Below are 27,848 nucleotides of genomic sequence, written 5' to 3' on the forward strand. Positions count from 1 at the left end.
TGATGGGAATGCTTCCTTTGAGACAGAGGCTGAAGAATCCAGTACTGTAAGAAGGGAGGGCAAAGAGAATTCCAGGGGCTTTTATTTTCAGTGGATGTATGTGTATGTATTTTTAAATTATGATGATATGAGAAATACCAGCTAGAGGAAACCTTCTGGAACATCCAATATCGCTACACGTTGAGTGCAGCAATTCCGTCTCTATTCTTGGCAAGGTGGGGGAGGTGAACGGATTGGTCCTCCAATTTTCTCATCATTGTCCTGTTGCACAGGGGAATGCTTTTTAGATCATTAGACAAGAAATGGTAATGAAATAAGAAGACATAGGACACATCATGTGAAATATCAAAGAACTTGGCATGGGTGATAGTTCAGATGTCTTGAATTGTAGGACACATAATAAGTGATGGTATTTCTCATTTCATTGAGTTTCTACTGTAAATGTTCAGCGCAAGTGTGGTTTAAATAAAAAAAACCTTAAAAGTTTTTAATGGGGGTGTGGTAAAATCCTTTATGAAGCAGTGGTGGTTTTGCTGCAACTTGATAAAATGGGACCTGTTTTAGAAGCTGTTCTGTAGTAGGAAGGAGGTTTTGGAACTGTTTTCAGTCATTGTCAGAAACCGCAGGCAAGCATTCTAAGGCAGTTAAAGCAATGTGAGTGCCTATTGAGAGCTTGAGTCAGGAAATTCACAATTGGTCAGCTAGAGAAGAAGTGCAAAATCCAAGTGGGGCTGATTTTATAGTGAAAAGGAATGTTTTGAGAAACGTGGCTCTGGTTGATTGATGGATCATTGATACTTCCTTTTAACTAGCTTGACATTGTTGTGAAACATTATTTTTCTGTTGTTTATGAGTATGGTGTTAATAGGAACAGAGATCGTAGTGAAGAGTAATCTGTCAATTTTCCATTATTATAGCTCAGCATGGCAGTGACAGGAAATTTAGGGTGAAGTAAAGTAGACCTGCAGAATTTTACTCAATAGGGATGCCTTTAAAATCCTTACCACTTTCTTATTGGTGATTTCCTCCTAGGATAAACAAATTAAATACTCCATTATCCTGAACTGCACAGAATTTGTCAACCTTTATACTGTTATTATTGCAATGTGTATATTTTCCCCTTTGGCGTTCAGTCAGATCTAATGGTTTTCTTAAAGAACAATGTACTGGCCCTGTTTGTGTACGGATGATGGATATGTGTTTCCTTCATCCAAATCAGTTTTAGCAAGTGGGGGAGCATGGTGGATAACGGATTTGTAATAAATATAGCCTGTGTTATTCCCAGTTAATCAATTGAATTGTCACTTGACAAACTTGCAGTTATTGCATCACAATTATTAATCCTTCAATATGAAAATCTTCGCTCAAGAATAAGGAACACAATCAGCATTGAATGAAATCACCCTGTCACAAATCTGGATTTGCTCATCTTTATACTTAAAGTCCAAACTGCATCTCCTGATTGAGAAATCAATTGGATTTATTGTATTTCTAATTGAAGATAAGCCAGTGTATTTTATTCCAAAGATCAAAGTGGTGTGTTTCGTTGACTGATTGAGTTATAGAAACTGGATGATCAGAATCAAATTAAAAGTAGGGTTTGAAATGTAAAAAAAAAATGGGTTCACTATGAGCAGGTCCCTACTTCAGAGAGATGGCATAATATATTATTGCAGAAAGTTTTGAGAGAATAGGTCTGGTGGAATTTATCTTGCCAGTAACGAGACTTTATCTTTCAAAGTTCAGGTGACCAATATATTTTCTCAAAAGAGCTCCCTATGAAAGGTGATTGACCTATTACTTGTATTTCCTGGCGCTTTGGATTCAGTTGTTGCCTGATTTTAAATAAGCATATTTATTATAGCATATCTGCCATCCTAGAAGATGTTTGATAGCTCTGCATTAGGCTATGTTTAATCCTGTAAACTGGCTATTGCAAGCAGTCCTTGGGTCAGCCACCTGTTAAGTACAGATCATCAAAAGGTACAGCATCCAGATTGTATGGGCTAAGGCTTTGTTAAAGAACGGCAACAAAACTATTAGGAGAATATTGTTCTAGAAATGATACCCATGAAACTCATATTATGGGCCATATTTTCCACTGTTTTGTTAATATTTGTGAAAAGGTTCTGAGCCAAATAGTCTACTCCTCCTATTTCTCACGCTCTTATAAAGTGGGGAAGTTAAATTTCTCTCTCTTTTAATGACATTAGCAAACCACGGAAAACATATTTGTGTATTACTCCAAGGGGCACTGTGTAGGTTTTTTATGGTTTTACTAAAAGGTTTTATCTGCCTTAATGAACATGGAGCTGTTATTTGCTATCCTGCTGCATGCGAAGTATGTGGTATTATCCATCACGTGCTCAGCAGGGTTTGATCAGATCTCTGAACCACAAGAAAGAAAGCGGCCATGAAGATCTGGGCTTCCTCCACTAATATTGTTTTGCTACTGGTGAATATACTGTCTGGAATTAGATTTTTCTCTCACTTCCTTGCTAATTTTGTATCAACACCAAGCCCTCAGCTTGGACTCTATAACCAGTTCCCTCTACTGCCCCAGTGTGTAAGCCTCTCCACCCAGGGCTGAGCTGATTCTACAGGAGTGCTTCTTATGAACCTCTGGAGCCATACATGCCAATCATTAGTATTTTAAGTTGAAATATCTAATGAGGGGTTTTGATTGTGCAGATATGAAGTAGTCATTTGCACTAGCAGCACAGTCATAGAGCAAAGGAGGCAGATTAAGGCAAAAAAACAGGGGATACATGATACAATTCCATTTCGAAAATTATTAATATATATGGAATTGAATATATATTTAAAAAGGAAAAATTTCAGGGAAACAGCAGGAAGTACAGTATGGCTGATTGGTAGCTCTTTCAGTGAACTGACACAGACACAATGGGCCAAATGCCCCCCTCCAGTATTGTAAGATTCTAATTCAGTGTTTCAGCCCCTGGGTCAGCTGGCCAATATTTTCAGAAGAAGAATTAACTTTTTTTCACTGGATTTGGAGGGAGATTACCACAATGAACTAATCAAATGAATCAGATGTTACTTTCTTCATGTTTTGGCTGACAAAAATTTGAGATAGAGAAATCTAAGCTGAACTGATGGTTCCTGGAAGTTATAGACACAGCAGTATGTTTGTTTAGCACTTGATCCCAAAGATGTTATATGTGACAAGTAGCTAAGATACAGGATTTAAAACCTTTCACTTTCGCTCAGAATAGAACTTTTTGGGATGCCAGCTGTTGCCTTATGTGATGGTTTATTATCCTCAAAACTAGTTGCAGCTGTTTTTTTTGAGATAAGGAGAATGCAGTTTGGTATGAGAGCATTAACTGGGTGGTTTGAACTTTACTGTGAGTGCACGTGTGAAGGTACCAGTGCTTGGAAATAATATGAAGTGGAGTAGAATTAACAACTTTCACTTTACACCATTTAAAAAAAATGAGACTGAGATTCTCATATTTAAGATTCTACCATGGTGCAAGATTGTGATGTGTGATGCAGACTGTTGATCTGTTTGCATGCAAGTCACAGTGCCTGGTCATATTTTGTTACTTTGAAGGCAGTTTCAAGTTTGTTTCGGTGTAGAAACTGGGGAGAGTGCCTAAATATTCATGGTAGAGAGTGGTCAGTATTCACAGCAACCAGTGAGGGAGGATGTTAAAAAGACCAATCATTGAATGATGCTTGCAAATGCTGGATTGTATCAGTTATTGATTATAAACCACTCCATTTTTCCTGTTGTGGATTAGAATCTGAAATTCTTGTTGAGATCAGTGCCTTGTAATCACTCCCAGTTATGCGGTATGTAGCGCAGGCAGAAACTCGTGAACATCAACTGCAGATCATTTCCCAAAAACCTACAATGATGGGTCTACAGCTGTTAATCAAGTGTGAATGTCACCCAGCATAAACTGACTTAGTATTTTCTATACATGGCATCTACTAACAATTGCCATGGGCATCAAAATCTAATGTTTTATCACTCTCTTGTATACAGAAAATTGCAATCATATCAATATTGGAGAGAAATCTTGATCTGCAATCTAATTATGGGGTTCAAATGGTTTACTATAAATTAGCCGAGCTTAGCTGTGCAATTCAAGATATCCTTTGAACTCTGTTAGATTATCACCTTGCTGTTAATTCAAAGGTATTATTATTTTATGTATAAATCATCACAACCATTCATTAGATACCCTTTCTAACTGTGTTGGTTATGCATTTTATTTGATGTAACAATGTCTTTGTGAAGACCTTTTCTGGGGTAGCAATGCTGTGGTTGATTCTTGAAATCCACTGAGTTCAGCTGTTTAGCACATTCTACATTAAAAGCCTGCTGGGGTGAGGAACCTAGTGTTACAAGTCAGAAATTGGCACCTAGGCTGGAATTTACCAGCGTGCTGAGAGTCCTGCTACCAGGACTGAACCCGTGCGATGGATGGCAGGACCATGGAATGGATTTTACCAAGTAAGCGTCCACCTCCTGCTGCCCAATTAAGGATGGCAGCCTGCCTCTCCAAGCTGCTATTCCAATCAGAGGAGCTGAAGCTCCACAGCCTGACCCTCCATGCGGCACCCTTGAAGTGCCAGTTAAGAGTTTTCTTTAATGTGCTGGAACCAGGCAGTCAGAGAAGTGAACTCTCCAATGGCTGTGTTATATTTGTAAGTGGCCATTGCTGCTGGGGTGCTCCACATGAGACATGGAGCCTCCAGGATGAAAGGGACTGCACCATTCCCCCCAACACCCACCCCCACAACCCCTATGGAAAACTACTGGGAGGTCATCTCGGTGTGACCTCGTGTTTTACCCATGCAACAGGGGGCCGTTCCGACATTGGTAAATTCCCGGTATCATGGTAAGATGGCATTAACAGGCTGAACAATAGCCTGCCGGCCTCTAGTCAGCAGGCTACACTGCTATTGCTGCCTTTGGAACTATCTTAAGGAAAATGTCAGACTTCCTTCCTGAGTCTCTGCCGCCATTTTATCACTGCTTCTACTTCCCAGCCAATTTCAGATGAACTGTTAAAATTCTGGCCCTCAATTCTGCAACCTGCCTCCAACCTTGACCAATTAATTGAAAATCCTCTCCGTATGCTAATGCAAGTGCCCTACGTAAAGTAAATTTAAGCAGTCTCAGCTCAGTTTCCAGTGGACGTGACATCTTAAACTTTCCTTTATTTTTGCTTTAACTTGGCAGTTCAACATAAAAGTTTGTATAGTAAATAGAAGAACATTACATTGGGTGCAGAAGAAATTCTGTTCTGAGATTAGAGATGAGGGACGTTCTAGGAGCATAGTGGAGAGAAGTACTGTGATGTTCTTGACCTGGGAGTACTTAACACTGACAGTGTTCCAATCTCTAACACTACACCCCATACTTGATAAGCATGAAAATTTCACAAGGGGACAGACAAAACCTGGTCAAATAAGACTTGGGGGAGAGAATTTAATGTTTGCTCTTGTAATAGATGTAAGACTCTGCAGCTTTGATTAAAAAAACATAAAACATCATGAATGTTTGATAGCAAGTTCTTTTTGGTCTTTTATAATTAGCTTGATTACGGGGCTATTTGTAGCATTGCTTGCAGGGTTTGAGAGAGTAGAATAATAAGTGGCTAGCAGTTAATTACTAGGTAGTTCTGATGCCATCTTGAAGCACAATGGCGAAGCCCACTCAGAACATCTACAGGATTGTAAAACTAAATTTGGGAAATGATAGAAATGCCTAGGTCAGCATCAGAAAGAGAAAGGATAGATGAGATCATTGCTTCACCAGCCTTGCTGATCACCAAACACCTTCTCTATTTATTTCCAGCATTTAAAAAAAATTTCAGGTTTCCTCTTGCCCTCTACTTCCCCTCTCGGAATTCAATCGCTGCCTTTAGCTCCCTTTCTGCTATTTGACTTTTCATCATATGCACCGAATAATTCTATTCTTCTCTCTTTTTCTTATGATGGTACAGGAGGCTGGCTGAGCGGTGAAAGTGTCCAAAGATGATTAATGACTCTGAGCCAACTGAGGCAGCTCATAGTGGATGCAGTAATAATGGGGTTTACTGAGCACTGAATTACTGCAAAATCAGTGTTTTTGATTATGTTATGGGTCCCATCTGAACCATTCACCTATCTTCCTCTTTCAGATGCTGATTGACCTGATTGTTTCCAGCACTTTCTGTTTTTATTTTATTTGCAAGGACTTGCATTTGTATTGTGCTTTATCACACCTCTCAGAAGCCTCATTTTGACTCATTACTTTGAAATATTATTACTAACATAATGTTTATGTGCAGCTATATCTCACAAAGCACATGAGCAGTCAATCTGGTGTGGCTGAGGGAGGAATGTTATCCAGGATACTGGAATTGACTCCTCTTCTTTGAATAGTGATATATGATCATTAATGCTCACTCGAATCAAAGGAATGGGATCTCAGTTTAATTTCTTTGTCTGAAAGGCAGCTCCTTTGACCTTTCACCACCCGCTCAGCCTAAAATATCAGTGAGTCCTGAAGTAAAATGCAAAACCATGACTTTTTGACTCTGAGATAATTGCCATCAACTGAGCAAGGCTAGATGTATTTTTTGGTGTAAGTGATTCAGGGAGATGACAATGTGCAAGGTACACAAAGTGGAGGGACTGGAGGTTGGAAAAACAGAAATACAGAATATCTCTTAAAGGTTGAGAGGCTGGGAAGTGTTGAACTTCAAGTGGACTTGGGTGTCCTTGTTCATGAGTTGTTGAAAGCTAACATGCAGGTACAGCAAGCAATTAAGAAGGCAAATGGTATGCTGGCCTTTATTACAAGAGGATTTGAGTATGGGAGTAAAGATGTCTTACGGCAATCATATAGACCTTGGTGAGACCACACCTGGAGTATTGTTTGATCTCTTTCCCTAAGGAAAGATATACTTGCCATAGAAGCAGTACAACAAAGGTTCACCAAACTAATTCCTGGGATGAAGGGATTGTCCTATGAGGAAAGCTTAATTAGACTGGGCCTTTATACTTTGGACTTTACAAGAATGAGAGGTGATCTTATTCGAACATGCGCCATTCTTTCAGGTCTTGACAGAGTAGATATAGGAATGATGTTTCCCCTGGTTTGGAGGGGTGGGGCAGTGTCTGAAACCAATGACACAGTCTCAGAATAAGGGGCAGGCCATTTAGGACTGAGATGAGGAATTTCTTCATTTAGAGGTCAGTGAATCTTTGGAATTTTCTGTCCCAGAGGGCTATGGAGGCTCAGTTGTTGAGTGTGTTCAAGACTAAGATCAATAGATTTTTACATCTTAAAAACATCAAGGGATATGGGGATAGTGCAGGAAAATGGTGTTGAAGTAGAAGATCAGCCATGATTTCATTGAATAGCGGAGCAGGCTCGAAGGGCTGAATGGCCTACTCCTGCTCCTATTCCTCATGTTCTTATATTGAGTTCCTCTGCTCTGCTGAACTCCCAATCCTGGTCACTGGTCTGGAGAGGCATTTGTGCTCAAGAAGAGGAAATATTGCAGGGTGTATTATCATCATCAAACTGCTGTCGTAAATCTGCCAGTGCTCATTTGTTTTGGAAGGGGCATGCTAGAGAGTCACCCATTTCCCTTAGATTAACTGTTTGTGTTATCATGTTTTGGCTAGCTAAAAGGAAACCGAGAGTAAGCATAAATCGGTCATTTTCTGGTTGACAAGATGTAACGACTGGTGTGCCATAGGGATCAGTGCTGGGGCCTCAACTTTTTACAATTTATATAAATGACTTGGATGAAGGGACCAAAGGTATGGTTGCTAAATTTGCTAGTGATACAAAGATAGGTGGGAAAATAAGTTGTAAAGAGGACATAAGGAGGCTACAAAAGGATATTGATAGGTTAAGTGAGTGGGCAAAGATCTGGCAAATGGATTATAACTTGGGAAAATTGAAATTGACCATTTTGACAGAAAAAATGAAAAAGAATATTATCTAAATGGTGAGAGATTGCAGAACTCTGAGATGCAAAGGGATCTGGGTGTCCTAGTACATGAATCGCAAAACGTTAGTATGTAGATACAGCAAGTAATTAGGAAAGGTAATAGAATATTATCATTTATTGCGAAGGGAATTGAATACCAAAGTAGAGAGGTTATGCTGCAGTTACACATTACATTGGTGAGACCACATCTGGAGTATTGTGTACAAGTATTGGTCTTATTTAAAGAAGGATGTAGATTCTTTGGAAACAGTTCAGAGAAAGTTTACTAGATTAATGAGGTTGTCTTATGAGGAAAGGCTGGACATGCTAGGCTTGTATCCGCTGTAGTTTAGAAGAGTAAGAGGAGACTTGTTTGAAACATATAAGATCCTGAGAAGTCTTAGGGTGGATATGGAAAGGATGTTTCCTCTTGTGGGAGAATCTAGAATGAGGGGTCACTGTATAAAAAATAATGAATCGCTATTTAAGACAGATGAGGAGGAAATTTTTCTCTGAGGTTCCTGTGTTTTTGGAACTCCTTTCCTCAAAAGGCGGTGGAAGCAGAGTCTTTGAATATTTTTATGGCAGAGCTAGGTACGTTCCTGATGAGCAAGGGGGTGAAAGGCTATCAGGGGTAGGTGAGAATATGGAATTGAGGTTACAGTCAGATCAGCCATGATCTCATTGATTGGCGGAGCCGACTCGAGGAGCCAAGTGGCCTACTCCTTCTCCTAATTCATATGTTGGTATGTTTGCTAATGTGACATTGCTACTACTTTTCATTACATAATAACAGCTGTGGTGCTTCAAATGTAATTCAGTGTGTGAAGTGTTTGGAGATGTATTAGTGCAATGGTAAAGTATTCTATAAATGAAGTTCAGAAACACTTTTACTCACAAAGGGTGGTAAAAGTTTGGAATTTTTCTGCAAACAGCAGTTGGTAGGTTAACTGTTCGTTTTAAATCTAAGATTGACAGATTTTTGTTAACCAAAGGTATTAAGGGATTTGGGAAAAAGGAAGGTATGTGGAGTTAGATCACAGATCAAACATGATCTAGTGAATAACGGAATAAACTCAAGGGGCTAAACAACCTGCTTCTGTTCCAATTTCCTTTTATGACCACAAAGCATGCATGGTACTGTTAGACCTGCACCAGGAAGTGTTAAAAGGTGGCCAGCAGTGAAGTTCAAGCCTACAAAAAAAAAATTGGTACTGCCTACTGCTTGTGGAACTGTGCCCAGCTAGAGCACCAGCCAGCTTTGTTTAAGTGACTTTATTTTCCAGTTACTGTAGCCTGCCAAAAAAGATGCATCTTGAAACAGTTGTGTTATGTCTTAGCCAAATATATTCATTGCAAGATAGAGTGGCTCAATAATGTGCTGCCAAAAAATACATATGTATTTGTACATATTAAGGTACTGGCTGTTGTGCACCTGGCTAGAAACACTCACTCTCTCATCAATAACTTAATGTTTTAATGAATTTTTAGCATGATTTCACTAGTGTCTACTTTTTGTTCTCCCATATTGGGTTATTTTACAGAAAGGGTACGGTGGGGAATAGCGTGCGTGTACACCTGCAAGTGTTCAATTACCTCAATAGAGATAAACTCACTATGGATCTTTGTCTCTGTAACATGCTGCATTGCTTTCAAAAATAGATGTATGGTATCGTGGATCACATGTCCATAAGTAAATTATTGTATCAATCTTGACAGAATCTCAGCTTTTCTGATAGCCGCATGGAAAAAGGCATGGCCCGGTGTAGTGCTGAATCAGACGGACCAGCTTTATTTCCTGGCATGCTCAGAGTTAGCCTATCATAGGCAGCTGGAATGCAGCAATTGCCCAGGAACTAGGGGTGGTAGTGGGTGAATCACCCAGAGTCTCAATATTGAATGGGAATTAGACCAAGCTTGGCTGTAATTCTCCTTAAACTCTCTGGTTAAGATGGTACATGCAGATGATCTGTTTGGATGAAGTGTCAGAGGCATTTCATCACCTGTGGAATTACACCTGGCAAGAATTAATGTCTTCAGGAGAAGGCAGAAGGGATGGTTTCCCATTATTTTCCATTTTTAAAGAGCAATGGGTTAGAAAGAAGAATAATTACAATAAGAACTGATGATATTGTGCGTTACGGACAGGAGAGAGAGAAACTGAATTTCTATATCCTCTCCCCTTCCGCCCTAAGCAGAGGTGTTTTTGAATTATTTTTAAAGTAGGCTCTGGCATGTTTCCTCAAGCCCTCAGTTTCTGTGATCCAATTTAATAATAACTCATAGCAAACTCATGTTATAATTAACTTAGAAGGTTAGTTTATTCACATTCAAACCCAGGGGTGGGTAGGAAGATTTACAACTACGGGCAACAGCAGTAAAAGAACCACAAAAATGAATATCAGTTCACGTGATTCCCAGAGTCTGAGAAGCCTAGGTACAGAGGATGTTTCTTTCATGGCGGAGTTCAGTCCAGATGAGTTTCTGCTTGGAGACAGCAACAGAAACATTTTTGAAATAAATGGTGATGCAGCACGATGAGTTTTTTACACTTAGACTGCTTGGCATGCAATGATCATTGACTTTTTAAATCAAAACAAGCTTCTAGGAAGTAAGAGATGGTGGCTGGCTGCATGGTCAGCCAGGAGCCACTGGAGTTCTTTCTGGTTGATAAGTCAGCAGTTTGAGCTTTAGGCTTGAAATGTAATAGATCCAAAAGGCTAGATGCATGGGGTCATGTGACATGGCCCATTATTCAGTTAATTGCAGCCTCGCAAGCATTTTCTGCGCTTCTAGCCCAAATTCATTGCTTCCCTTAGGAGCGAAATAGTAGTTGTTAACACTTCTTCAGGTATAATAAGTTTTGATGTCTCCTTCTTTGTTATCATCCTGGCTGGGGGAGTCGGTTCATCTGTTCGTCTTCTAGTTTTGTGGTTATAATGTGGCCCTACAACGGTGCATGCGATTCCACAAGGATGCGAGTGGAACTGTTTTTTGGTCTTGTCATTTCTGTTGGTAGCTCCCAGAACAGATAGCAAATCTCGAGTCATATGACCTGTAGCAGCTATTTTGTGGTTCAGCAGAAGTCCAATTAAAATTAACAAAAAAATAAAGCTTGGTGTTACAGTTTTAATTTCTTTTCATGTCTTATGACATAACATGTGGTGGAACTAGTTAGGATGAGTTATTGAAACCTACAATGCAAAAGAGCTGAATTTAACACAGACAAGGTGATCTAATGGCTGAAGTAACGACTGTTACTTCAGCTGTCTCCCAGCCTGAGGTCAAATAGATCCTTCCTTGCAAATGGGGTCATCAGATCTCTGTGTTCAAACAAGGTTATTTTCTCTAAATCTTGCACTGATCTTTTGGTAAAACTATAGAAAGTGTTTTCACCAAAGCTATGCCACTGTAGTTAACAGTTCTTAAACTGTTGTATAATCAGCCCTGTGATACAGCATTCCATCTTAGTCAGCAATCCACAGTCAGGCAGCTCCTGCGTTGATATCCAGAGTTTCCTTCAATCCAGTAAGTAACTCAAAACAGTAAATCAAAAGGCCAAACTGGATCAAGCTGAAGTATGAAAAATAACTGTACAAAATTTTTTATTAGTATTAGCTATTGATAGATATGTAGACCTTTGTACCATTCACTCATATAATAGTTTGATATGTGATGGGATTTACTCATGGGTTCTGTTTTTTAAGGAGATCTTTATATCTCCAAGTAGTCATTATGTGGCTTTCCTTCATTGAGAGTCCTTTGCATACTTATTGCCCCATTGACCTCAATTCATGACCTGGTTGCTGTATCATGTTGACCAAACTGGAATGCTGTGGTGTTCCCTTTTTTCCTTGCTTTCCAGGAAAAGATAACAAGGTTAAGCAATTAGGGGCATGGTTTCCCCACTGCTACACATGCAAGTATAAAATCCTCATGAAATTGGAATTAACAGAGTTAGATTTTTTCCAGTGACGGAATTCCACTTGACTAAAGTTTTGTTCAGGAGCTTACTGTGTAGCTGCAGACCAGTATTCTATCATTCAAGGATTCAATGTATTGCAGCATTCCTTGAGTCATTGACAAAACGTTAGTGGGCCCTATATTTGTACCATGTCAAAAAACTCAGAAGCACAAACATCAACATTTCAGGAGCCAAGCTGAGCATGTCCTAGCTGTTTGAAGTTACAGTAGCAGTATCGGAATTTGAATAAAATGCAAAATACTGCAGAAGCTGGAATTCATAAACGAAAAGAACACAAGCTAGAAAAACTCAGCAGGTCCGACAGTAACTATGGAGGAATGGAAGTCAATCACTCCACCTTTCAGGTTCTTGCGAACATATAGACAAGACACACAGGACCATCTAACCTTCTCCATATACCTGTCTTCCTCAGGACTGACCCACTGAGCATTTGATCTCACTTTTTGAATTTGAATACATGGCACATCAACAGCAGTACTGTAAGAGCCAGCAGCACTTACATTTAAAATGTATCAAAGCAGCATTCCCATTCCCTGCAGAAAAGACGTTTCAAAGGAAAATCAGACAGTCAGACAAAGGAAGGAATCTAGAGAAGTGGAAGTGTGCAAATTAATTTCTTATTAAAGATTTCAAAAACTGACTTCAAAGGTGCTGTCATGAATGAAGAATCCAGTTTAGATGTTTACGCTTTGCTGTGCATACCCTTTGAATTACTCATTGATTTCCCCTCACTGGCCATTTGTTACAGTAGATCCACTCTAGTCTGAATTGAACTTGTGATATCCTGCCTTTCTGCAATATAGACAGTGGCTGATAATAGGGCTGGGAATGGTTGGTGCTTCCCCTTGCTCCTGTAAATTACGCCGTTGAAAGGGGGAATTGCACATTGTGTAAAATATAGTGATGAGGGATGACTGAAAAGCATCTCTAATTGTTCAGATCTCTTCTCTAATGGCATTTAGGGTTGTGTGATCATACTGATGAATGTATTATTCAACCATGGGAACCATTACAACTGAGCCCACTGTTGTCCTTATACGGTGTCCCCAGATGCATGTTTTGCAGGGCCCTTAGACCACAGTCCTTTGTGATGGTAATTGTAATGCCCCAACACTAAGTAGGCTGAGACAAGAGCTAACCATCATTGGCTGAATTATGGCTCCAGGCATATGCATTATGCTGTAGGAAGCCTATTGGCTATTGGTTTCCAAGATTTTCTGTGCTATCATGAACCACCAAAGTTAAAATTGTGAGACAACTGTCCTTTCTATAATAGCCCTCAACTCCATCTTATCAGTGCGCCAACCAGATATGCAAAATAACGGCCCCAGAAATCCATTGGCTGCAATCCCTGTTGTTACGCTGGGATGTACGCTTCAGCACTAACCTCCCTGGAGTTAGTGAGATCAGCAAGAGGATGTTTCATTTGCATGGGGCCAGTGAGTGGCTACAGCACTACTGGCTTATCATAGTATATGTCCAGGAAGGAGATAGGTCATGCCTCCCCTCCCTGACACCCCTTAGATTACTTCCTCAACCAAACTGTTCTTTGTGCATTCAGGACATTTCCTCACTTGGGCCCTCCTAGTGGGGCCCATGAGCAATCCTCTGGAAGCTGATGCACCTCATGCCTCTAGATGTACCAGCCTTCACTTTTAAATTGAACCCCTTCTGAGCCTTGGAAATGGGGATCCCTGATGCAACGGAGATCTGTTATCTAATTCTGTCTCCTTGATATCATTGCCCTCTGCCTATTGTGAACAGAGGCCAGGTATGGCCTCTGTATGTAACGGCTGTACATCCCAGCAATGGCAGATCATATCAAACAGCCTGTTCCTTTGGCTGTTCGCAATAAGCAGGGTACTGACCGTACTTAACTAGCCTGTGCATGCAAAACTCAGAACATAATGTCTAACAATAGATGTGATTCTGTGATGGGGCAGCAGTTGCTGAACAATCCTGACAGTGCTAAGAGTTACACTAACAACGAATTTAAGATTATCAGTTGGGCTTGCAATATGGCTCACCTACACTTGCTAGAAGCTACATATATTCATACGCAGGGATCTGTCTTCTGCAGGCAAAAGGAACATGACCAGGCATTGCACCATTTTTGAATTAATCAAAAGCATGGAAGACAATAGCTCCCTGGTGCATTCTCCATGGCAGTGCCTCGACTAATCAGAGCTGACTTGCCAACTAATCAGAGCTGACTTGCCAACTAATCAGAGCTGACTTGCCAACCAATCAGCACCCTAATGTAATATAAATTGTTGCTCTCTTTGAAATTTGGCATTCTTGCATCTGTCCTGATGAGCGCAGGATGAAAAGCTTCAACAGCATGTCTCTTTTCAGCAGTGGCTTTTTTTTTATCTGTTATGTTATAAATCTAGTAGCTGTGGGTGTGTAGTATGATCAGACAGAAAGCAAGATGGTCCAGCAAAACAATTTTGAAGAGATTTAATTGGTTGTTTTAATAATTTTTCATTGCTGATTGGCAGGCATAAAACAGTGTTTCTTTAAAGCTAATTATTAAAATGTTAGCTGCAGATTTAAAGTGTGGCATTAATATATGTATATAGTTCCTTTCATGACCTCAGTACATCATAAAACGTTCAGAGCTAATGAAGTGCTTTTGAAATGCAGGGAAACAGGGTTGTTAATTTGCATAACAACTTACATTGTGTAGCACAATTAACATAATAAAATGTCCCAAGGTGCTTTACAGGAACATTATAAAACAAAATATGATTTCAACTCCTGTAAGGAGATATTAAAAAGCTTGGTCAAAGAGGTAGGTTTAAGGATTATCTTAAGGAAAGAAAGCAAGATAGGGAGAGTATTCCAGATCTTAGGATCAAGGTAACTGAAGGCAAGGCCCCCACTTCTGGAGCGATTAAAATTGTGATGTAACAAAAGCCAGAATTAGAGGAGCCGAGATATGCTGGAGGGTTGTGGGACTGGAGGAAATTACCGATATAGTAGAGTGCAAGGCCATGGAGGGATTTGAAAACAAGGAAGAGAATTTTAAGATCAAGGCATTGTTTGACTGGGAACTAATGTGGGTCAGTGTGCACAGGAGTGATAGGGGAATGGAACTTGCTGCATTTTCTTTTTGCTGTTCTGTTAGGTTATGACATTAAGCAACAGAAGCACATGTTTCTGTTCCCACTGGTGAAATAACACTTTAGAGGTAGTTAGTTGATTGCGAAAACTTGCATTTTCTAATAAAACCAGAATCAGCCCAGCACAAAAGCTAAATAAATTCCTTAGAATCAATGGTAGAAGCTTCACCTGCTGTTTCATTTCAGAATAGACTTTCTCAGAATTCAGTTCCACCTGTCTCTTGAATTCTTCCAAAGCTGCGTCCGCCTTCTGGGCTTGGAGCTTCTGCATCTCGGCCACCCGAGCAGAATTTTGGATGACCTCATGTTTAAGGAAGGTAGAACGTGGGAGACCAGGCAAGAGTGCAATGGGATGGTCATGAGGGTAATGAAGGCATGATGAGGGTTTCAGCAGCAGATAAGCTGATACAGAGGCGGTTGAATGATGTTGCAAAGGTACTGAAACCCAGTAGTGAAATAAATACCCAAGCTATCTGTTCTGGTCGTTAGTTGAAAGAGGTGTTGACCTGATGAATCTTCCTGGTTCTTGTTTTGAATAGTGCCACGGATCTTCTTCCACCACTTGGTAGATAGAACTTCTGTTCATCTGAAAAATAACACCTCTGGCAGTGTAGCATCTCTCATGTGAATCTCACCTGACGCAAAGGTGAAGATAGATTTAATGGTGGGTTTATTCTGTTAAATTTAAGATGCCTAGAAACAGTATATTACTGAAACATTTATGCTTTTTTAGTGAAAAAGAAGACCAACTGACAAGGGTGGCCGAGATGCAGAAGCTCCAAGCCCAGAAGGCGGACGCAGCTTTGGAAGAATTCAAGAGACAGGTGGAACTGAATTCTGAGAAAGTCTATTCTGAAATGAAACAGCAGGTGAAGCTTCTACCATTGATTCTACGGAATTTATTTAGCTTTTGTGCTGGGCTGATTCTGGTTTTATTAGAAAATGCAAGTTTTCGCAATTAACTAACTACCTCTAAAGTGTTATTTCACCAGTGGGAACAGAAACACGTGCTTCTGTTGCTTAATGTCATAACCTAACAGAACAGCAAAAAGAAACTTTTTTTTTCTTAAACTACATTTAGAATGTGTGGTGCCAAAATCAGTTTCTTCTCAAGCCTCCTTCTGCACATGGATATTTCAGTAAACTGGAACAAAAAAAAAACCTCTAAGTAGTATAAATGGCCCACATTTGGTCCTGCCACACTTCCCTTCATCTGCACACTTCTGCTGGTGTACAGATCAATTTTCCCCATTCAAATCCCTGCATTAAAATAAAAAGCTCACAGATAAATATTTTATTAGATTTCCTTTCTTTTGTTAAACATGAAAATGAATCACCCTATTTTTGAGGTGACATGTTCATTGCAAGCTGCTGACTTAGTGCAGCTTCCAACTACTAAATGAGATAGATTGGCATCTATTTCAAATCACCCAACTAAGTAAGTTAGTTCTTTTTCAAACATATCTTTTCTCCTCACCTTGTTCTGATCCTGCAGGCCATGTACCAGTTCTGGCTGAGAAATCAGGTAAGCTTTTGGCTATTGACCCAGTGTTGAGATTGAACTAGCAATAGCAGTCTTCAATTTCCTCCCTTCTGTGCAGCACTAACATCTGGCCTCCACTAGACACCTCCCAAGATAGCTGAAGCTGAGATCAGAGACTCGCTGGAATGGTGAGCTCTGTCTTCATCCCTTCAATCTATGGCATAGCTTTAGCTTTACGTTAGTAGTAAAGTACATGGTGCCAATACAGAAAGCGTGAAATGATCTATTTTCCAGCAGTGATACCTCTTCGTACTAAGTACATAAAAAAGGTGCTCTAGTGAGATAAGCGGTCCCAAGACTCCTTGCTGGAGAAAACAGGCTGGAATAAACCCTGAAGCTGCAAAAAAAGTATGTAATTAGATGTGAAGTAGCAGAGGTTCACATGGCTTTAATCTACCTGTTTTTTTCAAATAGTGTTATTTTAAGTGTGTGCCACTGCCCACTCAGTGTATGTTGAGTTCTGACTAATAGTAAATGTGATTAAAGAGTGTGATGCAGAATGTTGCTGTATTACCATCCGAATCTTCAGCTTTAAAACTCAAACAAATCTCCTTTCTCCTCATCCAGAGTCATGTTGGCTGCTTCTAGGAATTCTTCTCCACTATACATTTGGCTATAATGCATATTATTATTAGTCCAAATGTTTTAACCACAGTGATGCAATGTAATCTGCAAATTCCATTTGCTCCCACACTTAACCAGAAGCGCATGGATTTGAGGGGAATTACGCATCATGAAGCATGTTATTTTCAATGGTAAAAATCTGAAAATGCTGCAAGTATACAGCTGGCTAGTGGGAATCCCGAAGAGAAAATACGTTTGACATGTAAACAATAGCCTGTGAACATGTAATATTAACCTATCTTTCTCTCAAGAGGTTGATTGATCTGTTGTGTATTTCAACAGCAACAATAACTTGCATCTATATAGCACCTGTAAGATAGAAAAATGTGGCAAGATGCTTCACAAAAGTGTAATCAGATAAATATTGCCATTGAATTAAAGGGGACGATAATAGGATGGGTGACTAAAACTTCATTAAAGAGGTGCATTTTAAGAAGGGAGAATAGACGAGAGGTTCAAATTCCAGAGCTTTGGGCCCAGATGGCAGAAGGCAAGGTTGCCATTATTGGAATGAAAGGAGTGGGGGATGCATGGAGAGCAGTGCTGGACAAAAGAGTTCCCTTGTAGGTTTGTAGGACTGATGTATGTTGGAAGATAGGGAGGGATAAGGCCATAAAGGGATTTGAACAATCACTTGATGCAAATTTTAAGTTTGAGGCATTGGTTGACGGGCAAGAAATGTGAGTCAGCGAGCCCAGGGGTGATGTCAGCTATCATTGGTGCCTGCAAAGGGAAATTAGATAGCCAGCAGTTTAGTTGGAAGTAGGATAGTGAGAGCAAGATATGGGCCTAAGAAATTAGGTGAATTTGAATAGGGCAGGCAGGGAAGAGAAACTAGAGAAAACTGTGGGTTCAGGATGAGGACAGGGGGCAACCTTGGACAAAGTTTGGCTTGACAAGGGGACGTGAGGTTAGCAGCAGAAGCAGGTGAATGGATTATCTCAGCCTTAGTGACAAAGAAGTCTACGAGCTCCTCACATTTATTGTTGGAGGTGAGCAGGGAAGTAAGTAGGGTTTAAGGAGAGAATTAGTTGTGGAGAAAAGAACCTGGATTACTTTGTATTTCAGCATGATCTTAGGATAGAAAACTGTTTTGGCAGAGGAGGGGAGGAGTTAATGATGCTTGACATGGTCTGCCGACAAATGGCTAAACTAGTTAAATGCCAGAAAAGATGATGTCTGTGTGCCTTGGATTTGAGGGAAAGGTAGGAGGTGCTTCAAAGGCGAAGAGTGTAAGGATTTGATTGGTAACAGCATTATCAAAAGTGGTGCTAAGTAAATGGTTGAACAGATCGACAGCTACAGAAGTGTGATGGTGAATGGAGGCTAAAGGCAAGCATTCGGGAGTTTGAAATTGTAAATGACGTGAGGGAGTTTTTTCTGGGACAGACCCAGAAGGGAGTAGGATTGGAATGGGAGTGTGTGAGGGGGTGAGGGATACAAAGAGTTGATCAGAGCTAATTTTATCTGTAATTGAAAGGAGGAATAGAGAGGCCACAAGAGAGAGCAGTGTCAATGGATGGAACATTTGTGTGCTGGGAGAGATTAAGGGAAAGCAAAAGGGAAGTATTCTTGGAGAAGAGAAAGCAAGGTGAGTTGAGTTGTGCTGGCAGTTGAAATCGCTGAGGATCAGAAGTCACTCAGTCCAGAGGCTAAGGGAGGAAAAGAATGAAGGTATCTCAATGAGCAGCTCAGGGTGAGGCTTGGGTGGACTATAGGATATGAGGATTTTGAGGCAGTTGTGACTCAAAGCTTGATGCAGCTTGATGGACATGCTGTCACCATTTTGATTAATTGAGAGCAAGCTCCATCCAGTCATTATTGCTGTGCTTCAAGGAAAGCTTCAGAGTGTCTTTGAAGCATTTTCTTTGTCTTTCCCTGGAACGGTGGCCATTTCAGCATTGAGAAAACAGGCGAAGGAGATGCTTTTCGGCCATCTGAATACAGTGTCAAGTCCATCGAAGTTGATTTTTCAGGAATTTTGCCTGAATACTTAAGGAACTAACTTGTAGAAGGACACTAGTGTTTGTTCAATCGTCGTCCCACTGAATCTGGAGGATGTGGTGAAGGTATTGCTAATGGAATTTCTCTACACAGTCCACATCTCACTGCAATGCAGTAGTGTGGATGACAATTGCTCTGTACACCAGGACTTTTGTTGAATTGCAGAGGTCTTTGTTGTCACTTGCTGTCGTAGTTTGTAGCTGACGCAGCTGATCTGATTTTGAATCTCCTTGTCAATGGTGACCTTTTAGAGAGGTAGCAACCAACTTATGGGAAGTGATCAACATATTGCAGAGTCTCCCCTTCAACATATATGGGAGGTGGAATATTTGGCTGACCAGGTGTGGGTTGATATGAGTTTTGTTTTGGCAACATTCAACGACAGGCCGAGTCTCTTGTATGCAGAATTGAAGAGATCGAGAGTGGCTTGCAAATCTGGTGCAGACTGGTTAACAGCACTGCAGTCATCTGCAAACTGTAGATCATATATATCTATGGTGGTCAGTTTAATTTTGGCTGAGGTTAGAGTTTTCTATCTAGGTGGTATTTAATATTCACACTAGAGGATGGTTGATCTTTGAGGTGAATAGTCACTCGTCAAGTAGATTCTAAATAGTATGGGGGCTATCACACAGCCTTGCTTGCCCCCAGTATGTATTTTGAAGGGGTCTGTTTCATATCTCCCACTGAAAACCATTGCAGTCACATCATCATGAAACATTTGTAGGATTGTGATGAAGTTTCTTGGACATACAAATCTTTGGAGCGCAATCCAGTGCCTCGTGATTTACTGAGTCAAATGCCTTTGGTTAGGTTTATGAATGCAATGAAGCGTTCTTCGTGATGTTTATGAAGGTTCCTCTGGAAGGTCATCTGTAGAGTTTGCAGCTTGAGGAACTTTGGATCCGAGTTGGAGTCTGAGCTGCAGGCATTGTGCCACATCAGGGAGGCGGAAAGTTACCTGGACACTTTGTTCCAGGAGGTGGTCACACCCCTTAGCTTAGGTAATTCAAATTTGGTCTATGATCAGGGACAGGAGGGTGTGACTGCAGGTGAAGCAGGTATGGGGACTTAGGATAGCATTTGAGGAGACTCGACCCCTGCAACTGTCCAACAGTGACGAAGTTCTTGCAAACTGTGTGGACAAGAGCGGGGACCGCAGGGAGGACGAGTGAGTTGACGATGGCACCATGATGCTGGGAGCCATTCAAGTGGAGGAAGGAAATAGGAATGTAGTAGTGGGAGGGGAAGGTATAATTAGAGGGCTAGATACTGTTTTCTGCAGCCGAAGGCCTGCCCGGTGCTAGGGTTCGGGAGAGGGGATATGACGCTTACAAAGCACAGCAGCATTGCAGGGTAGCTATTTAGGTAATGATACCCAGAGTGTGACAAGAAGGGAACCGACTCTACAAACATACAAGTTATTAGTACGAGGTGGAATAAGTACGATACCAAGAACTGATCTTGGATCGGAAGATGTAGGATCCATTTGGGTGGAGGTAAGAAATAACAAGGGGAAGAAGATACTGACAGGAGTCGTCTATAGGCCCCCTAACAGTAGCTACGTTACAGGACAGAATAAATCAGGAGATAATGAGGGCATGTAAAAAAAATTAATCATGGGTACTTTAATATTCATGTAGATCTGGAAAACCAAATTGGCAGAGGTAACCATGAGCAAGAATTCATAGAGTGTATTCGGGACAGTTTCCTGGAACAATATGTTGTGGATCCAACCAGGGATCAGGCTGTTTTGAATCTGGTAATGTGTAATGAGGCAGGTTTAATAAATGATCTCAGAGTAAAAGATCCCCTAGGAAACAGTGACCATAACATGGTTGAATTTAGCATTCAGCCTGAGAGTGAAAAACTTGGTTTGGAAACAACTGTGCTAAACTTAAAAAAGGGTAATCACAAAGGAATGAGGGCAGAGATGACTGGGGTGGACTGAGAAAGGAGTTTAGCAGAAAAAATGCTTTATGAACAATGGCGGACGTTTAAGAAAATAGTTCATGACTCAAACAAAGATATATCCCAGTGAAGAAGAAGGATTCTAGGAAGGGGATAAACCAACCATGGTTAACCAAGGAAATTAAGGATAGTATCAAATTGAAAGAAAAAGATGAGCAAACAAATAATAAAGAAGGAGAAAATAAACTTTGAGGATAAACTGGCAAGTAATATACAAATGGACAGGAAGAGCTTCTTTAAACATATAAAAAGGAAGAGAGAGGCCAAAGTGAACATAGGGCCCTTAGAGAACGTGGCTAGGGAAATAATAACGAGGAACTAGGAAATGGCAGAAGAGTTGAATAAATACTTTGCACCAGCCTTCATGGTAGAAGACACTAATAACATTCCAAAAATACCAAATAATCAAGGGGCAAAAGCTAGGGAGGAAATAAATACATAACTATCACCAGAGAAAAATGACTAGAGAAACTAATGGGGCTAAAGGTCAATAAGTCTCCTGAACCTGATAGGTTGCATCCTCAGATATTAAAGGGAGTAGCTACACAGATAGTGGATGCACTGGTAGCAATCTCCCAAGAATCCTTAGATTCTGAAAAAGTCCCATAAGATTGGAAAACTGTCAATGTCAATTATTCAAAAAGGGTGGGAGACAAAAAAACAGGTAACTATAGGCCAGTTAGCTTACCATCCGTCATTGGGAAAATGTTAGAGTCTATTATAAAGGATGTAATAGCAGAACATTTAGAAATGCATAATCTAATCAAGCAGAGTCAGCATGGCTTCATGAAGGGAAAATCATGCCTGACAAACTTATTAGAATTCTTTGAGGAAGTAACAAGCAGGATAGATAATGGGGAACCAGTAGATGTAATATATTTGGATTTCCAAAAGGCGTTCCATAAGGCATTGCACATAAGGCTACTTAATAAGATAAGAGCCTATGGTATTCGGGGTAATATATTAGCATGGATAGAGGTAAAAACAAAAAACTGCGGATGCTGGAAATCCAAAACAAAAACAGAATTACCTGGAAAAACTCAGCAGGTCTGGCAGCATCGGCGGAGAAGAAAAGAGTTGACGTTTCGAGTCCTCATGACCCTTCAACAGAACTGAGTGAATATTAGGAGGGGGGGTGAAATATAAGCTGGTTTAAGGTGGGGGGGAGAGAAGTGGGGAGGGGTTGTGGTTGTAGGGTTAAGCAAGCAGTGATAGGATCAGATCATCAAAAGATGTCATAGAAGAACAAAGAGGTGTTGAAGGTGGTGATATTATCTAAATGAATGTGCTAATTAAGAATGGATGGCAGGACACTCAAGGTACAGCTCTAGTGGGAGTGGAGTGGAAAGACTAACAGGGCATAAAAGATACAGATATGGATAGAGGATTGGTTAACTAATAGAAGACAGAGAGTTGGGTTAAGGGGGCCATTTTCAGGATGGCAACCTGTAATTAGTGGAGTGCCACAGGGATCAGTGCTGGGGCCACAATTATTTACAATATATTTTAACGACTTGGATGAGGGAAGAGGATGCACTATTGCCAAGTTTGCGGATGACGCAAAAATAGGTGGGAAGGCAAGCAGTGAGGACAACACGAGGAGCCTACAGAGGAATATACATAGATTAAGTGAGTAGGCTAAAACTTAGCAGATGGAATATAATGTGGGAAAATGTGAGGTTATGCACTTTGACAGGAAGAATAGAGGAGCTGAATATTATTTAAATGGATAAAGGGATTTGAGAGTCCTTGTGCATGAATCCCAAAAAGTTAACATGCAAGTTCAGCAGGTAATAGGGAAGGCAAATGGAATGTTGGCCTTTATTTCAAAGCGAATTGAGTATAAAAATAGGCAAGTCTTGCTAAAATTATACCGTGCACTAGTTAGACCACACCTAGAACACTGTGAACAGTTTTTGTGCCCTTATCTAAGGAAAGATATAGTGGCATTGGAAGCAGTCCAGAGAAGTTTCACTAAGTTGATCCTGGGTATGGAGGGATTTTCTTCTGAGGAGAGGATGAGTGGGATTGGGCCTGTATTTATTGGGGTTTAAAAGAATGAGAGGTGACCTTATTGAAACATATAAGATTCTTAGGAGGCTTGACAGGATAGATGCTGAGGTGTTGTTTCCCCTTGTTGGAGAGACTAGGACCAGAGGGCATAATCTCAGAGTAAGGGGTCGCCCATTTAAGACAGATGAGGATGAATTTCTTCCCTGAGGGTATTGAGTCTGTGGAATTCTTTACCGCAGAGGGCTGTAGAGGCTGGGTCGTTAATTATATTCAAAGCTGAGATAGACAGATTTTCAATCAGTAAGAGAATCAAGGGTTATGGGGAAAAGGCAGGAAAGTAGAGTTGAGGATTATCGTTTCAGCCATGATCTCATTGGATGGTGGAGAAAACTCGATGGGCCGAATGGCCTGCATCTGCTCCTATATCTTATGGTCTAAGATCTAAAGCGACACTCTGTTTCTGCAAGGATTTCCTCAGCCACAGGAAGTGATGATTTTGGAGAATGCATGTAGGATTTTCCCTGCTAGGGATGAGGAAATACCTCAATAGTTTCCACAACGTGATTTATCTCCTTTCTTGAAGATAGTTACAATTATCGCATTCCTGAAGACAGGGAATCCGTAGGACGTGTGCATGGAATTTTCTTTGAAGATCTCAGCTGGAATACCATCAGGGTCGCAGGCTTTGTTGTTTTTCAACCATTTGATTGTACCTCTCCCATTGATGGTGATTTGCCCATGGATTCTACCACATGGCATCAGGGAATATCCCAGAGAGTGTCAGCTGCCACTGTGGATTCACAGTTGATGAGTTGTTGAAAAATGTTCTTTCCAGCATTGACGATTGCATTGATATCCATAAGAAGAGAAGCACCAACCTGTAAGCGAAGGGGATTTTACCCATTTGGCCCTGGTAGCTTTAAAAAAGCATATTGTAGGATCTCTTTGGCTTTTTCTTCCCACCACATGTCCTTTATCTTCCAGATTTTTCTTAGGACGCCAACCTTGAGCTGCTGGAATGTTGGCTTCTTGACTTGCGACCTTGGTTTGTTCTGGTAGGCAATGAAGGCCGCTCAATTTTGTTCTAGGAATTCAGCAAGTTTGAGAATTTACACATACCAATATTTGTATCAATTGTTATACAACTGAGAAGCAATTGGACAAATCATTAAACTGATGGAACAATTTTTCAGAATACAACCCTTCATCTTTTTGTTAACTGTCTGAGATTAATACTGTTATATAAAACAGAGAAAAGGCATTGAAAATAGATGGAAGCCAGTGTGAGAAATCCCCCAAAGTCTGCTAACTGTGAAGATAAATACATTTATAATTGTGTCCCTGCTGTGTACAAAACAATACTTTCAATTGACTAAAGCCAACCCAATCTAGAGTTCACTTTTCACTTGACCTTTTAGAAGTCCCATCACCCCACACGAACATACAAAATGGGAGCAGAAGTAGGCCATTCAGCCCTTCGAGCCTGCTCCAACATTCAATAAGATCATAGCTAACCTGTTTGTTGTAAAGGAAATATCATTTTTTTCCCTAATATTACGTGGGATACTGAAACAGGCTTGTGTGTGTATGTTTGTGTGTGTGTGACTAATTTAATTAAACTAAAGACAGTTGGACTGCAAGGTTTAAATCATCAAAGGGATTAAGTGTAAAACAGGCATTTTGAAATGGAGATGGGTGAACAAAGATGAAGTCTCAGCAGATACAGTGTGAATGGAATTTGCATTTGTAGATAAGTAAGAGGTGGTTTGCTTTTCAAAGGGATGTGATAAGATCTTTTACAACTGGCAAGATAAATAAGGTATTATTTTTAAGGTTTATTTTTCCTGAAAGTGCTGACCATAAGGACAACATGAAAGATTTTTATATACTGGGAAAAGTAACTTCCAAAGCAAGAGTGAAACAATGGGATTTACAGATCAAAAGAGAGAAAATATATTTAAAGAAGGATGGAAAACTGTATGGGGAGTGGCCCTGTGAGATCTTGAGAGGTGTGAAATAGGCCTGTAGAAAAGCAGCCTCTAGCCACTCCGGAGAAGCTCTGGTTTGGTCCAGAGTACAAGGTTTTGTTAAAAACCTTAGAGTTTTATTGTCAATTGAGAGGGAGGGAGAAGCTGTGATATACCTCTCTTATAGCAACCGTGGGTGCTTGTGGTAATATTGCTGGATTTTTTATAGATTAAGAATCTATTCAGACTGTTGCCTGAAAGGGGTGTGTTGTCGTGAGTCTAGTTAAGTTGAAATCATTTGGGAACTGTTATAAGACGAAGTTTAACTACATTACTGTACCCTTGTGTGTTTAATTTTTTTCTTTTGTGAATAAATGTTTTAATTTAATCTTGAAGATCTCCAAAGGTGGTAGTGGACTCTTTACTTCTGATTTCACTGTACATACCTTCTCGTAATAAATACAAATTGCAAAATCATTGTGATAGCTTAACCAAGTTTCCCTCTGCGATTTGGTCAGGCTGGCAATTACCGTCTGCCATATTGTAACATTGTGTTTCGAATTCCTCATTCCCATCTACCCCCAATAACCTTTGATTCTCGTGCCTAACAAGAATCTATCTACCTCTGTCTTAAAAATAATATTCAATAATTCCATAATGCAAGCTCCCCATGATTTGCCATTAAAAAGCTGTGTTCTTCCTTTTTGTTAATTTTCTTCAGTGTCAGCCTGGCTCAGTTGGTAGCACTCTTACCTCTAAGTCAGAAGGTTGTGGGTTCAAGCCCTGCTCCAGAGTCCTAGTGAGTCCAACTCCTAATCTGGGCTGAAATTCCATTCCAGTTGAGTATGGAAGGAGTGCTGCACTATCAGAGGTGATGACATGTCAAACTGAGGCAAGTGTAAAAGATCCCCCTCTGTTTAAAGAAAAACACTGGGAGTTCTCCTGGTATGCAAACTGTATTTACCCTTCAACCAACATAATTTACAAAGAAAATATGATTATTCCGTTTCTCTGAGACACCTTGTTACATTAGATTAGCTGCTGCACTTACCTACATTACAACAGTGACAACTCTTCAAAAGTACTTCCCAAAGACCTTCATGGCCGTGATATCCTAGATCATGAATGGTGTGATATAAATGCAAGTGTTTTCTTTTTCAACACATTTCTAAACAGAAGCAGTCCTCATAATGGTGCTAAATACTTGGTTTCATCCACAAACCTCTTCTTGTATTTCACCACAGTTTATGGGCTTTACTTTTGCCTTAAAATTAGGGATGAGAGGAATGATATGGTCCCTGGTGGTAATGGCAAGTCTGTACCCTCAGCTGTTTCAGGCTGTTTTTTTTGACAGCACCTCATGCTCATCCTGAAATCACACTGAAAGTTGACCGTGTAATTACTTTGGAAGTGTGGATTTTGTGGGTTGCATAATCCCTACAGCACCATTGGTTCCTAAGGATGAGTTCATTTTGCCAAGGGAAAAAAATTTAGCTTCAAATCAGGAAACACTCTTGTAAGGAATTCAGTTTTCCACTGTTACTAATTGATCCCAGCTCTGATGCATAAGAATAGATTGCTTCCAACTGACATGCTTTGAAGTGAGGTAAGCTATGAAGTCCAACACAGTAACTTTCAGACCAGAAACTAAATCTGTTTCATCATTAGCAGTTTAACATCACCAGCTTTCTTGTCATCACAGCCTTTGTTTGTAGTTGACTGAAGATTGGGATAGCTTAGGCTTTATTGGAAATTAAACTGTATTCTGATAAATTGGGGAAATTAATGGAGTAGATTTGTTTTCAAGCAGAATACTGTAGTCATTAACCCATTATTTCCCAGCGCACAGTGCAGCGCCATCTGGTGAATATATGAACAAAAATTATTTGACTGCAAGAAAAATCAAGTTTTTCAAATCAGACTTATTTTTGCATGTGGAAATATTTAGCTGGAAAGTGCACACTTTTGTGAAGCATAGTTGTCAGGCATCTAAGCCTCAGATAAGTCAAATGTTCATTTTTCAGATTTTGTACACTAATCCTCAACCATTAGACACTTGACGCTATGTGATTTCAGTGCCCGGATTTAGTGGAATTTGAGAAGTGTGGACTGGATTCAGCATTAGATGAGGCATATTTATGAAGATGCTCCAGCTCAAGTTGAAGGTCTACCTTGATTTGTTTTCTCAGCTATTTTCAGATAGATGGATGGGGTACAAAGAAATTTGCAGTGTGTTTCAATTGTGCAAATTTTCACTTACAAAGAAAGCCCATAAAGCTACCATGCCACTGTTCATGTCTCACACCAAAAACCAGAGCCACAGCTGATGCTGAATATTTAATTGGGTTTGAGCTGAAGCACAAGTTTCCAGGACTCGGAAAGAGACATCTTCAGGCAGCTAGCTGATGATTGTATAACCGCTTAAATCAAACGGGTATGTCTTTTACTGCTCAGGAGACCTGAGATGATGGATCTCCAGCAAGTTGCTGTTACATCAAAATGGAGATTATCTCTCAAGTTCTGCTCTGCACAAGATTTTTTTTATTGGCTTTCTTCACTTCTCTTAGAAAGTTGATTAAGAATGATACACTGAGGTTGAAAGTGCAATAAAGCTGATGCCTTAAGATAAACTTGAGTTGGGGAGGAAAC

General features: G+C 40.2%; 1 protein-coding gene across 7 annotated transcripts in view; it reads left to right on the top strand.

Moving 5' to 3' along the window:
- The window catches only part of cep112 (centrosomal protein 112), a 425,679-nt gene that overhangs the window by 228,139 nt on the left and 169,692 nt on the right, over nucleotides 1-27,848 (top strand). For all 7 annotated transcript variants that reach the window (XM_041216547.1, XM_041216546.1, XM_041216549.1 and 4 more), the window contains one exon: nucleotides 15,811-15,946. In XM_041216547.1, coding sequence (XP_041072481.1) covers nucleotides 15,811-15,946 — 136 coding nt within the window. The remainder of the gene's footprint in view (nucleotides 1-15,810; nucleotides 15,947-27,848) is intronic.

The sequence above is a fragment of the Carcharodon carcharias genome, chromosome 22 (genome assembly GCF_017639515.1).
Source record: "Carcharodon carcharias isolate sCarCar2 chromosome 22, sCarCar2.pri, whole genome shotgun sequence".
Lineage (NCBI taxonomy): Eukaryota > Metazoa > Chordata > Chondrichthyes > Lamniformes > Lamnidae > Carcharodon > Carcharodon carcharias.